The 10,553-nt window shown below is 42.8% G+C and overlaps 1 protein-coding gene, 1 long non-coding RNA gene and 8 other non-coding genes across 10 annotated transcripts; 1 reads left to right on the plus strand and 9 right to left on the minus strand.

The window, feature by feature from the left end:
- The first annotated feature begins 895 nt into the window (after nucleotides 1-895).
- LOC119294617 (growth-regulating factor 9-like) lies at nucleotides 896-3,538 on the plus strand. Its single transcript, XM_037572837.1, has 4 exons — nucleotides 896-1,181; nucleotides 1,620-1,808; nucleotides 2,250-2,571; nucleotides 2,742-3,538. The coding sequence occupies exons 1-4, from the start codon at nucleotides 1,016-1,018 to the stop codon at nucleotides 3,277-3,279; spliced, it is 1,215 nt and encodes a 404-aa protein (XP_037428734.1). The 5' UTR covers nucleotides 896-1,015; the 3' UTR covers nucleotides 3,280-3,538.
- On the minus strand, nucleotides 1,153-2,260 carry LOC119294618. Its single transcript, XR_005143485.1, has 3 exons — nucleotides 1,686-2,260; nucleotides 1,402-1,485; nucleotides 1,153-1,292 (listed from the first exon to the last, which is right to left on the minus strand). It is a non-coding gene; the product is annotated as an uncharacterized LOC119294618 (long non-coding RNA).
- A 1,843-nt stretch (nucleotides 3,539-5,381) lies between the features above and the next one.
- On the minus strand, nucleotides 5,382-5,470 carry LOC119296608. Its single transcript, XR_005145332.1, has one exon. It is a non-coding gene; the product is annotated as a small nucleolar RNA snoR126 (small nucleolar RNA).
- A 125-nt stretch (nucleotides 5,471-5,595) lies between these two features.
- LOC119296602 lies at nucleotides 5,596-5,685 on the minus strand. Its single transcript, XR_005145327.1, has one exon. It is a non-coding gene; the product is annotated as a small nucleolar RNA snoR126 (small nucleolar RNA).
- A 128-nt stretch (nucleotides 5,686-5,813) lies between these two features.
- Nucleotides 5,814-5,903, minus strand: LOC119296601. Its single transcript, XR_005145326.1, has one exon. It is a non-coding gene; the product is annotated as a small nucleolar RNA snoR126 (small nucleolar RNA).
- Nucleotides 5,904-6,026: 123 nt separating this feature from the next.
- On the minus strand, nucleotides 6,027-6,116 carry LOC119296603. The gene has a single exon (XR_005145328.1). It is a non-coding gene; the product is annotated as a small nucleolar RNA snoR126 (small nucleolar RNA).
- A 289-nt stretch (nucleotides 6,117-6,405) lies between these two features.
- Nucleotides 6,406-6,495, minus strand: LOC119296606. Its single transcript, XR_005145330.1, has one exon. It is a non-coding gene; the product is annotated as a small nucleolar RNA snoR126 (small nucleolar RNA).
- Nucleotides 6,496-6,628: 133 nt separating this feature from the next.
- LOC119296600 lies at nucleotides 6,629-6,718 on the minus strand. The gene has a single exon (XR_005145325.1). It is a non-coding gene; the product is annotated as a small nucleolar RNA snoR126 (small nucleolar RNA).
- Nucleotides 6,719-6,844: 126 nt separating this feature from the next.
- Nucleotides 6,845-6,934, minus strand: LOC119296604. Its single transcript, XR_005145329.1, has one exon. It is a non-coding gene; the product is annotated as a small nucleolar RNA snoR126 (small nucleolar RNA).
- Nucleotides 6,935-7,035: 101 nt separating this feature from the next.
- LOC119296607 lies at nucleotides 7,036-7,125 on the minus strand. The gene has a single exon (XR_005145331.1). It is a non-coding gene; the product is annotated as a small nucleolar RNA snoR126 (small nucleolar RNA).
- Between the last annotated feature and the right edge of the window lie 3,428 nt (nucleotides 7,126-10,553).

Consider the following 10,553-nt stretch of genomic DNA (forward strand, 5'->3'; position numbering starts at 1 on the left):
GGGGGGGAGGGAGGGGACCTGCACGGGATTGGGGCTGGCCGGCAGCAGGATCCGAGGGAGGAAGAAGAGGGCCAACAGCGCGCTAGGCTGAGAGAGAAAGGAGGGGATCGGGAGGAAGAAGATAAGGTGGGTCAGGGTGATGCGCGAGGCGTATGATGGGGGGCTCATCGCGTGGCTCGCGAGTGAACGGCCGAATCGTTCGGCCGGCGCACCGCGCTGAAACGTTTCCCTTTATAAAAAGCATGACCAACTTTATAGAGAAAAAACATCAGCATTCACCATACGAAATCAATATCATTAGACGGGCCACTCATTTAATTTTCATATAGTAGCGGCGCGTCGACGGCTCGTTCTGGCGGCGACAATGACTGATCGATGGTTCGTCAACCTCGGCATAATTTTTATTATGTTTAAGGTGTTTTGGGCTTCTAGTGAATTCTTATAATAGATTTGATCATTTTCACCGAAAAATGGAACTTTTGTATTGTATATATCGTCTTTTTTTCATATGAATATAGTCAAACTTTTTTGTAAAGTTTGACTTCAGACAAATATCACATGCGGAGTAAAAAGGACCGGAGGGAGTACTCCATGAAATACTTGCCAAAAACCTAGGGGAGAACATCAGCACTGTACTTCCAAGCCATTGAGGCTGGAGCCGTGGGCCATGAGCCGGACACTACTATGCGCACATCCACCACCACAGTCGGGTGTAAATACGCGCCATTACCATCAGCCATCAGCACCACTCGCTGTCACCGGCCACCAAAGCACCGTCGACTCAAAAACACCAACGATAAAGAAAGAAAGAAAACGAGAGCAAAGCGAAAGGCCCCGGTGAAAAGACAGGCCGTTGCTATTTAAGGGCCACCCCCAGTCCCCCAAAGCGACACACTCCCTGCCTCCCCTCACTCCCCCCACTTCAGCCACTGCCTCCAGCTCGCTCCAGCAATGCCCGCCGCCCCCTCCTCCTCCCCGCTGCCCCCGAACGCTTCCTGAGCTCACCGCCGCCGCCATGGAGCTCGGCCAGGTGCTGGGCTTCGCGCCGCCGGCGACCAAGGACGCGAGATCCGGCGGCGGCTTCGCCCAGGCCGCCGCCGCCCCCTGCCCCTACCCCTCCCCCTTCCTCGACGAGCAGAAGATGCTCAGCTTCTCCAAGGCCGCCGCTCCTCCATCGTCAGGTCTTTTCTTGGATCCGCTCCTCCCTCTTCCACACACTTTATTTTTCGCACGATCTTCGCTCGATCTGTTCTCTGCAAGCCATGATAGATGTGCAGCGCTCTGGCGTTCGACTGTTCCAATGTTCAAAAATAAAAGGAAAAAAAGTCAAAAGCAGCACTTGATGAGCTCTCACCGGCTCGATTCATGGCCATGGGGATTTGCTCGAATCTACCCACTCACCGGGCCCCTCCTCCGCAGCCAAGGCTGCTCCATTCCATTGCTTCTTTTCACCGCTTTATCTGCACTTTTGTCTTGACCCGGCGCCTGCAATAATAAAAATAAGAAACAAATAAATAACCATACGCATGGATATTTTATTTTCAAGATAAGGCTGCAGCTTCTCTGAGCATTTGCTCATGCTGAATGATTTCTTTTCTTTCTTTTTTTATATCTACCAGGTATGGATTTCGGGAGGTCAAATGAGCAGAGGCTGCTGCTGGCCAGGAGCAAGATGCCCTTCACACCTTCGCAGTGGATGGAGCTGGAGCACCAGGCCCTCATATACAAGTACCTCAACGCGAAGGCCCCCATACCCTCCGGCCTGCTCATCTCCATCAGCAAGAGCTTCAGACCCTCCTCCGATAGAAGTAAGCATCCTGCCAAAAAAACATGTACCCACATCTCATTTATATTTCACCGAGGTACAAATGCAACAGATACGACTGCCTGTAAATGTGATGCAGTAAAAGATCTGTCTTGATGGGAATGCGAGAAAAAAGTAGTGTCTGTCCTGCACGTGATATTTAAAAGCATGTCAGCAAATATTGTTTTTTGCATATTTGCAAGTATTTCTAAATAAGAATATAGTATCAGGCAGTAGACATGACACAAATGCTGCATTTAAGATGCTGCCTCAGCTATCCTATTTAGATTTAGTCACCAAGCAAGTTAACATATGTATCAAGCACAACGTTAATACTATCTACCACTCCCTCCGTATCAAAATATAAGACGATTTTGTTAGCTAGCATACTTGGTTACAAGACTGTAAATGCAAGCAGAGCATGACTTGCTTCCCTGTAATGCAGTGCCCTGGAGGCCTGTCTACCAAGGGTTCACCAATGCAGATTCTGACCCGGAGCCTGGAAGATGCCGTCGAACAGACGGCAAGAAATGGCGGTGCTCAAAGGAGGCGATGGCCGAGCACAAGTATTGTGAGCGGCACATCAATAGGAACCGCCATCGTTCAAGAAAGCCTGTGGAAAACCAAACAAGGAAGAACGCCAAGGAGACACCTGATGCTGGCTCGTTATCGGCCGCTGTCTCACATGGTGGCTGTAATAAGAAAGCAAAAGCTGGTGATGAACTGAAGCCAGGGAGCGTCAGCTATTGGACAGATAATTTAAACAGGTTTGTATGCACTGAATCTTAGTTTCTTATATGGATCAGAACTGTTTCACAGCTATGGAGTGACTGAAAAAAATGCAACTGCTAAGTTAGGGAGGCAAAGAAACAAGCAAAAACATTTAAATTTTATTGCAAGGTCATAATTTCGATTTAACACTTGTACTCATTTGCAGGGCAATGGTGAGCAAAGCCAGGGGAAGCAACCCTGAAGATGGCAACAGTGCTCCACTCCTGAATTCTACTAATCAACAACACACATTGTCCTTGTTCTCTCAACTGAAGCAACAGAGCAAACCAGATAAGTTCAGCCCGGCAGTCGATAGTGAATCGATCTCCTCAAATACAGTGTTGAAGCCTTGGGAAAGAAGCAACCAGCAGAGCAGCAAGGACGTTTCTTCCACGACGCTCCATGATCGCGGGTGCCTTCAATCAGTCCTTCAAGATTTCAGCATGCATAAGAATGAGTCTCAGAAAATCAATGCTTCAGTGCCATCAACTTTCTATTCATCTACAGAAGGTCGACACATCAGCTGCCTTGCATCTAACATGATGCAAGTGCAGGAGGATTGCATCTCAAGCTCTTGGGAGATACCTCAAGGTGGGCCTTTAGGTGAAATCCTAACAAACTCCAAGAACACTGATGACTTGACCAATAAGTGTGAATCAAGATCATATGGTTGGTTACTGAGTCTTGATGAACATGAAATGTGAGCTCGGGAGAGCTAGACATGGCAAAATTCACCATGGAAGGGAACAATGCTGATGGAAGCAGGATGAAGTAGCTTAGATGTGTGACCCATCCATGCTTGTTCTTCTCTCCATATTTTCAATCTTCTGTTTTGTAATATCCAGTAGTTGCAACTTTTAGTGTTTAGGAATCTGGCTCTATCCTAAAATATTATGGCTTGCCTTGTATCAAGCTTATTAGCTACATCTTTTAACAGGTAAACTATAAGGATTCATTTCTTCATATCCATCCAGTAGTTTCATGGAACTTTTCTGAAATTATTTGAGCCCATAACACCAATGGTTCTGTTTGTCAATGTCCAAGACCATAACTGGCAACTCTTCAGAAGGAATAACATATATTGGAATAATCATATAACAAGAAGATGAATATCAATTCAAATCGTCCTGACAAACATCGAGGCATCGAGGGCCATCTGCAGGTTATATGAGCCCAGTAATCATAGTACAATTATACAGTCAATTTTCTGACAGTTTATCATCTCTGGTATGGTTCAAAAGAATGAACCCATGTCTGGTATGGTGATGGCCCTTAAATTTGATATACTCCTGTATTGATTATGTTCAGGACACGATTGATACAGTGAGTATTACAACATAGATGCTTATCAATAGGACATCCGGCAGATAAGAACAGTATCCAGCTAGCTACCTATGCAGGATCATACAGCCTCTCGTGGGCCGAAGTTATTCGATTTTGCCAGTTTCTCATTATGAAGCAAGTTCCTGAAAAAGCCTTTTTCTTCATTGTGCCCGTAGGGAAATATCAATCATAAGAACAATTTTGATCTCAGTCACACATGAAAATGCAAAGTGAATATGATGAAGTGATCATATCCGCCTAATCTAGTTTGCAAATGCATGAGAATCAATAAATATACAGGGTTGAAATGAGTGCCTTTAATAGTCAGTTAATCAGAAACAAAACCTGGGCAAACCAAACTGAAATAGTACAAAAGGTTTAGCACACAGGAGCACACCAAGAAGAAGCAACATTGGCTCAGATACGCACAAAGCTCGTCAAATCAAATAAAGTATCAGCACCGAGATACAGAATATCTCTGCTAGACAAGAACACTAGAAGCAAATAAAAAGGACATCACAACTGAAGATGCCAAACTGAGTTTACACACCGAAAAATACAAAAACCGAGCTAACACACTACAAAGCACAAAGGCATATTTGCATATGTCGAAGGCAGGCCTAACCCGAAGTCCAACCATATTCATGGAACAAGGGCTATCTTGCGTTGCATCAGTATGGGAGTAACTGAAGCCAATAGCTATCAAGAAGCAATGGCTTGCCAAAATTGTGGAACTCCCATGAAGAATCATTGGTGATGTTACATAAACCACAATAGATACTGGAGAATGCAAAATCGATATGCTAGTTCGTCTAATACACAGTTGTCACCTAAAATACAAGAACAAATAATTGAGACCAAAAAAACTTAACAAGGTAGGAGAGAATGAAACTTAAAAAACTGTACCGAACAAGTGCTCCGGCTCAGACACGCACAAATAAAGTCATCAGTTTTGGTCCTTAACTGAAATTAAGGTATGAAGAAGAGGGTGCTTGCATACGTTTTAGTGCCATGACTAAAAATAGTCGGACTAAAACTTGCTAGCCTCACTCATGCTTGGATACAAATACTAAATAGACTAAAATCGAGTTAATGAGCATTTATTATCCTCCAAACCCTCCAATCCAGAACTCGCATGTGTTAAAGAAGAGGAGTTAAATGAGGAGAGAGAGGACTAATCCACATTTTAGTAGGGTTCCCCTGACTAAAAATTTTTAGTCTCAAGACTAGTTCTAGCCTCTCTTTAGTCAGGGGTGATTGGAACTTTAGCCTCTAAAAGAGACTAGTTTTAGTCAGACTAAAAATAGTCCCTTGGATCCAAGCATGCTCGAAGTAATCTTGTTGTCATCACAGCCACGCAAACTAGTTCCTCTAATACACAATTATCGTCACCTAAAACACAGACCAGAAAATTGAGACGAAAATAAACTTAAGAAGGTAGGACAGAATCGAACTTAAGCGACTGTACAGACAAACAGGTGTGCCGGCTCAGACACGCACAAATAAAGCCATCAGATTTGGTATTAACTGAAATTAAGTTATGAGCAAGTAATCTAGTTGTCATCACAGCCTCCCAAACTAGTTCCTCTAATACACAATTGTCGCGTAAAATGCAAGAAACAAAATCTGAGACGAAAATCAGCTTAAGAAGGTAGAAGAGAATCAAACTTATACAACTGCACAGAGAAACAAGTGCGCCGGCTCAGACACGCACAAATAAAGTCATCAGGTTTGGTCCTTAACTGAAATTAAGGTATGAAGAAGTAATCTTGTTGTCATCACAGCCATGCAAAACTAGTTCCTCTAATACACAATTGCACCTAAAATACAAGAGCAAAAATCAAAACAAAACCAACATAAGATGGTAGAAGAGAACCAAATTTAAACAACTGCACTGCATACACAAACAAGTGTACCGGCTCAGACACGCACAAATAAAGTCATCAGATTTGGTCCTCAACTGAAATTAAGGTATGAACAAGTAATCTTGTTGTCATCACAGCCACGCAAACTAGTTCCTTCAATACACAATTGTCGCCTAAAATACAGAAAACAAAATCTGTGATGAAAATCAGATTAAGAAGGTAGGACAGAATCACTTAAACAACTGCGCAGACAAACAAGTGTACCGGCTCAGACACGCACAAATAAAGTCATCAGATTTGGTCCTTAACTGAAATTAAGGTATGAAGAAGTTATCTTATTGTCATCACAGCCAGGCAAACCAGTTCCTCTATTACACAATTTTCTCACCTAAAACACAAGAACAAAAATCATGACAAAAACCAACGTTACAAGGTACTCCCTCCGCTCACAAATATAAGATGATCTATTTTTTTTTTCTAAAACGGATGTATATACACACGTTTAGTGGGTTTGTTCACCCATTTCAGTCCGTATGTAGTCCACATTGAAATTTCCAAAACAACTTATATTTGCGAACGGAGGGAGTAGAACTAGAAGAGAACCAAATTTAAACAAGTGCACTGCACAGACAAACAAGTGCACCGGCTCAGACATGCACAAATAAAGTCATCAGATTTGGTCCTTAACTGAAATTAAATTATGAACAAATAATCTAGTTGTCATCACAGCCACAGCCAGGCAAGCTAGTTCGTCTAATACACAATTGTTGCCTAAAATACAAGAACAAAAATCCAGACAAACCAACGTAAGAAGGTAGAAAAGCACCAGATTTAAACAGCTGCACTCAAGACACAAACAAGTGCACCGGCTCAGACACGCACAAATAAAGTCATCAGATTTGGTCCTTAACTGAAATTAAGGTATGAAGAAATAATCTAGTTGTCATCACAGCCAGGCAAGCTAGTTCCTCTAATACACAATTGTTGCCTAAAATACAAGAACAAAAATCCAGACAACCAACGTAAGAAGGTAGAAAAGAACAAGACTGAAACAGCTGCACTGCGCAGACAAACAAGTGCACCAGCTCAGACACGCACAAATAAAGTCATCAGGTTTGGTCCTTAACTGAAATTAAGTTATGAACAAGTAATCTAGTTGTCATCACAGCCACGCAAACTAGTTGCTACAATACACAATTGTCACCATAAGAAGGTACTGTATAAGAGAACCAAACTTAAACAACTGCACTCCATGAAAAAAAAACAAGTGCAGAGGCTCAGACACGCACAAATGAAGTCATCAGCTTTGCTCCTTAACTGAAATTAAGGTATGAGGAAGTAATCTTGTTGTCATCACAGCCAGCAAGTAACAATTGTCAGCAAGGATCCTAAAAAAGATGGAGAAATCATATACGCAGGCCTGACAGTACTGCAGACACTGGAGCAATAAACTTATCAGCGCGCGAGGGAATCTATTTCTCGGGCTATGGCTATTAGAGCCGCAACTTAATCTGGGAGTAACTGGAAGAGAAAACCAATTATGGCCATCGAATCTGGAAGCTACAGCTCGTGAAAATGACCCCCGACTCCTGTAAAACCGTAGAAATATTACGAAGAAGATGGGGGAAAGATAACGAAATCGCCGCACGAACGATCCGTCGGGCTGCGGCGGCTCGAGATGCCATCCCTATTGGGCGCGTGCTTAATGATCGGGGGAAAAGAAAATTCACAATCAATTTTGCGGAGATCGACGAGGCTACAATCGAGGCCGACGGAAATTGCAGAGGGGCGGGGAAAATTCGGCAGAAATTTGTGTATCCCTGGTCGAATCAGGGGGGAGATCTGGTCAGATCTGGTAGCTGCTGATTCAGTTGGGGGTAACTGCAGGTCTGACAGTAGAGCAGTGGGAACCCTAGTCGGCTAAGCTTGTCTTTGGCCTGTTAAAAGACTGGACCAAGCTGTTGTTAGTTAACTCTTGCTTTTTCTTCGGCCCATTTTCACAAGGCTCTTTTTTTGGGGTCCATTTTAACCCAGAGGTCCCAAAGCTTAGACCAGATTACAATGGGGTACACGAGAGAAAAAGTAGATTTACTCTGGTCATCGTATTTCATGAGAATAAAATTTACTCTCTTTTTTTGCAGTACCACGAGGTTTATTTTTGCGGGAAATTTTCTATCTATTCATCTTCATGGCAGTACGCCAACATCAGAAATAATAAAAATTACATCCAGATTCGTAGACCACCAATAGTGACAACTACAAGCATTGAAGCGAACAAAGGCGCGCCGCCGTCGTCGCCCCTCCCTCACCGTAGTTGGGCATAACTTGTTGTAGTAAACAGTCGGGAAGTCCTCGTGCTAAGGCTCCATAGGACTAACACACCATAACAGCAACCGCCGCCGATGTAGAGAAGTTTAAATCGGAAGGATCCAACTCGAAGACACATCAACAAAGGCCGAATCCGAGCAGATCCACCAAAGACAACCACTGATCGAATCATGCGAGATATGTCGGAGACACACCTCCACACGCCCTCCGACAGTGCTAGACACACAACCGGGACGGGGGCTTGGCGGGGAGAACCTTATTCCATCTTTAATAAGTCGCCACCGTTACATCTTCTTTAGTAGGACACAAACCCTAATAAAACTTGAAGAAGCACCTACAAACGGAGCCTTCCTGCCGGCAAGGGCCGAGATCCACCACACACCCATGGCCCTAAGGCCACAAGAGACGTGGCAGATCGGCGGCGCCGCCGACAGGAGGTAGAAACCCTAGCCGCCTTCCCTTGGAGGAGAGACTCGTATTTTGTTTGATGCTACCATGAGGTTAGAGAGTTTCTGTCTCGCAGATCCGATTTATTCATATCTGGTGAGTTTATATTAGTGTGTCGATTTTTTTATTAGTTTGATTCTTTATGGAGTTGAAATCTTTCATCGACACCATAATGAAGATATTATGATCTGACGGCCTGCATTTCTGGGGTATCATCCCCGGCCCAACTCTATTCATTGATCAAGACTTCTCATCTTTTTTTATGCGCGACTCAATGCGCTTTCAAAAACCATTGTTGGTAATGTTCATGTAGGTGAAAGACTAACAACATCATTGCTCCAGTCCATTTGCGGCCTCTTTATTGAAGTCTTGGAGTACTTCCTCTAGCAAAGATTGATATAGCAAAGAAGGTGTTTCCAAGAGATTTCATTATAATTATTAGGCATAGGAATTACTTTGTATTTTCTTGGATCTTACATCAAAATCACTGTACATGTATTTGTTATGACTATTATATTTTCTTGGATCTTACAACGAAATCAGTGCGTCTGTAATTGTTATGAGTAAGAATAAAATTACAGGTGTTTCTAGAAAAAAAGGTAGAGTAACAATAGGGGTGTGTCCGCTCGGGGACGCACGGGCATCTGCCCAAGTGGTGCCTCGAGACGTTGTCATGTGTCGCATGCTGGCACACCAGCGAGAACATGTTTTTTGATTTTGCGTGGACTTTTGGGATTTGGGTTTTTTTCTCTGATTTTATGGGCTTTCAGATTTTGCTTGAATTTTCATAGGTTTTCGATTTGTGTCTAGTAGAAGCGTGTGCTTTCGCGTGAAGAACGGTTGTGCTTCTTGTGTGAAAATCACAATTGTGCTTCCCGATGAAGCGTAGTTGTGCTTCCCTAAAAGCGAAACACTTTCACGTGAAGCACATTTTGTAGTTCCGCGTGAAGCTCAATAGTGCTTCGCCGAAAAAGTGAAGCATGGAAATAGCATTCTAACCAATGATAACTTGTTGAAGAGGGGTTGGATAGGAAATGACCAGTGCCATTTTTGTCGCTGTAAAGAAAGTATTGATCACTTTTTTTTAATGTGCTCAAGCGGAATTGGTTTAGCAAGTGGTGATGTGTGCTTTTGGTATTTCAAAAGCCCCAACTAAGCTCAGTGATTTGGTGGATGACTGAATTAAAGTATTGCCAGAGATTAGAGAAAACATTACGTGGAAGGGTCACCATTCGCTGACCATTTGGAAAACTAAACAATAATACTTGTCTTTCTTTTTGCGGGGGAACAATAATACTTCTCTTGACAAGAATTTTTCTAACAATCCTGCTACAGTGGTGCATCATTTGTGATATTATCTAAATGCTTGGAGTATTTTGCAGAAAAGGGGACATATCTGATGCAACGATGAATTTGGTACTACCGGTGCACCGATCTCCGTATCTCAATTTATAAACATTGAAAAATTTATGAGGGTGTAAGTATGACACATATCTACCTTAATATAAAATTTTAGATTCAAATTTAACGTACATAATTAGAAACGAAAAAGGCAAATCATGCTGTGAATAGTACCTAATGCAACCTGGGCCTTGAATTCAGCACATTTTCTATATCATCGGTGAATTTGTCTTTTTTGTTTCTAATGATGTGCTTTCAATTAGGATCTCAAAATTTGTAGTACAACAGATTCTTGTTGCTAGTACAACATATTTTTTGTTCAGAATGTTTTGACATTCATAAATTGGATATTATTAACTTGGTGCACCCACATCATTGTCCATGAACTGGTCCCCTGGTCTGCTGACGAATGCGGTGTCCGGTTTACGGGCCAGCGTTGGAGATGCCTTAACAACAGGGGCAGTCAGTGGTGAATCTCAGGGGAGTGCTTCGACATGCTCCAGCCCCGCTCCAATTTTTTTAAATTGCTAGTATTCAATGCAGCCTTGTATCAAAATTTAAACCTTATTTGAACTAAAAACTGAGAGTCTGTGGTTTTTTGTTCACAATGTTAA

Source organism: Triticum dicoccoides, chromosome 4B (assembly GCF_002162155.2).
Source record: "Triticum dicoccoides isolate Atlit2015 ecotype Zavitan chromosome 4B, WEW_v2.0, whole genome shotgun sequence".
Taxonomy (NCBI): Eukaryota; Viridiplantae; Streptophyta; class Magnoliopsida; order Poales; family Poaceae; genus Triticum; species Triticum dicoccoides.

Bases quoted from the DNA above. Each gene is read 5' to 3' on its own strand.
- LOC119294617 (XM_037572837.1), top strand. From the start codon at position 1,016: ATGGAGCTCGGCCAGGTGCTGGGCTTCGCGCCGCCGGCGACCAAGGAC. The intron at 1,809-2,249 runs GTAAGCATCCTG...CCTGTAATGCAG, and splicing joins CAGACCCTCCTCCGATAGAA to TGCCCTGGAGGCCTGTCTAC. The intron at 2,572-2,741 runs GTTTGTATGCAC...ACTCATTTGCAG, and splicing joins TGGACAGATAATTTAAACAG to GGCAATGGTGAGCAAAGCCA.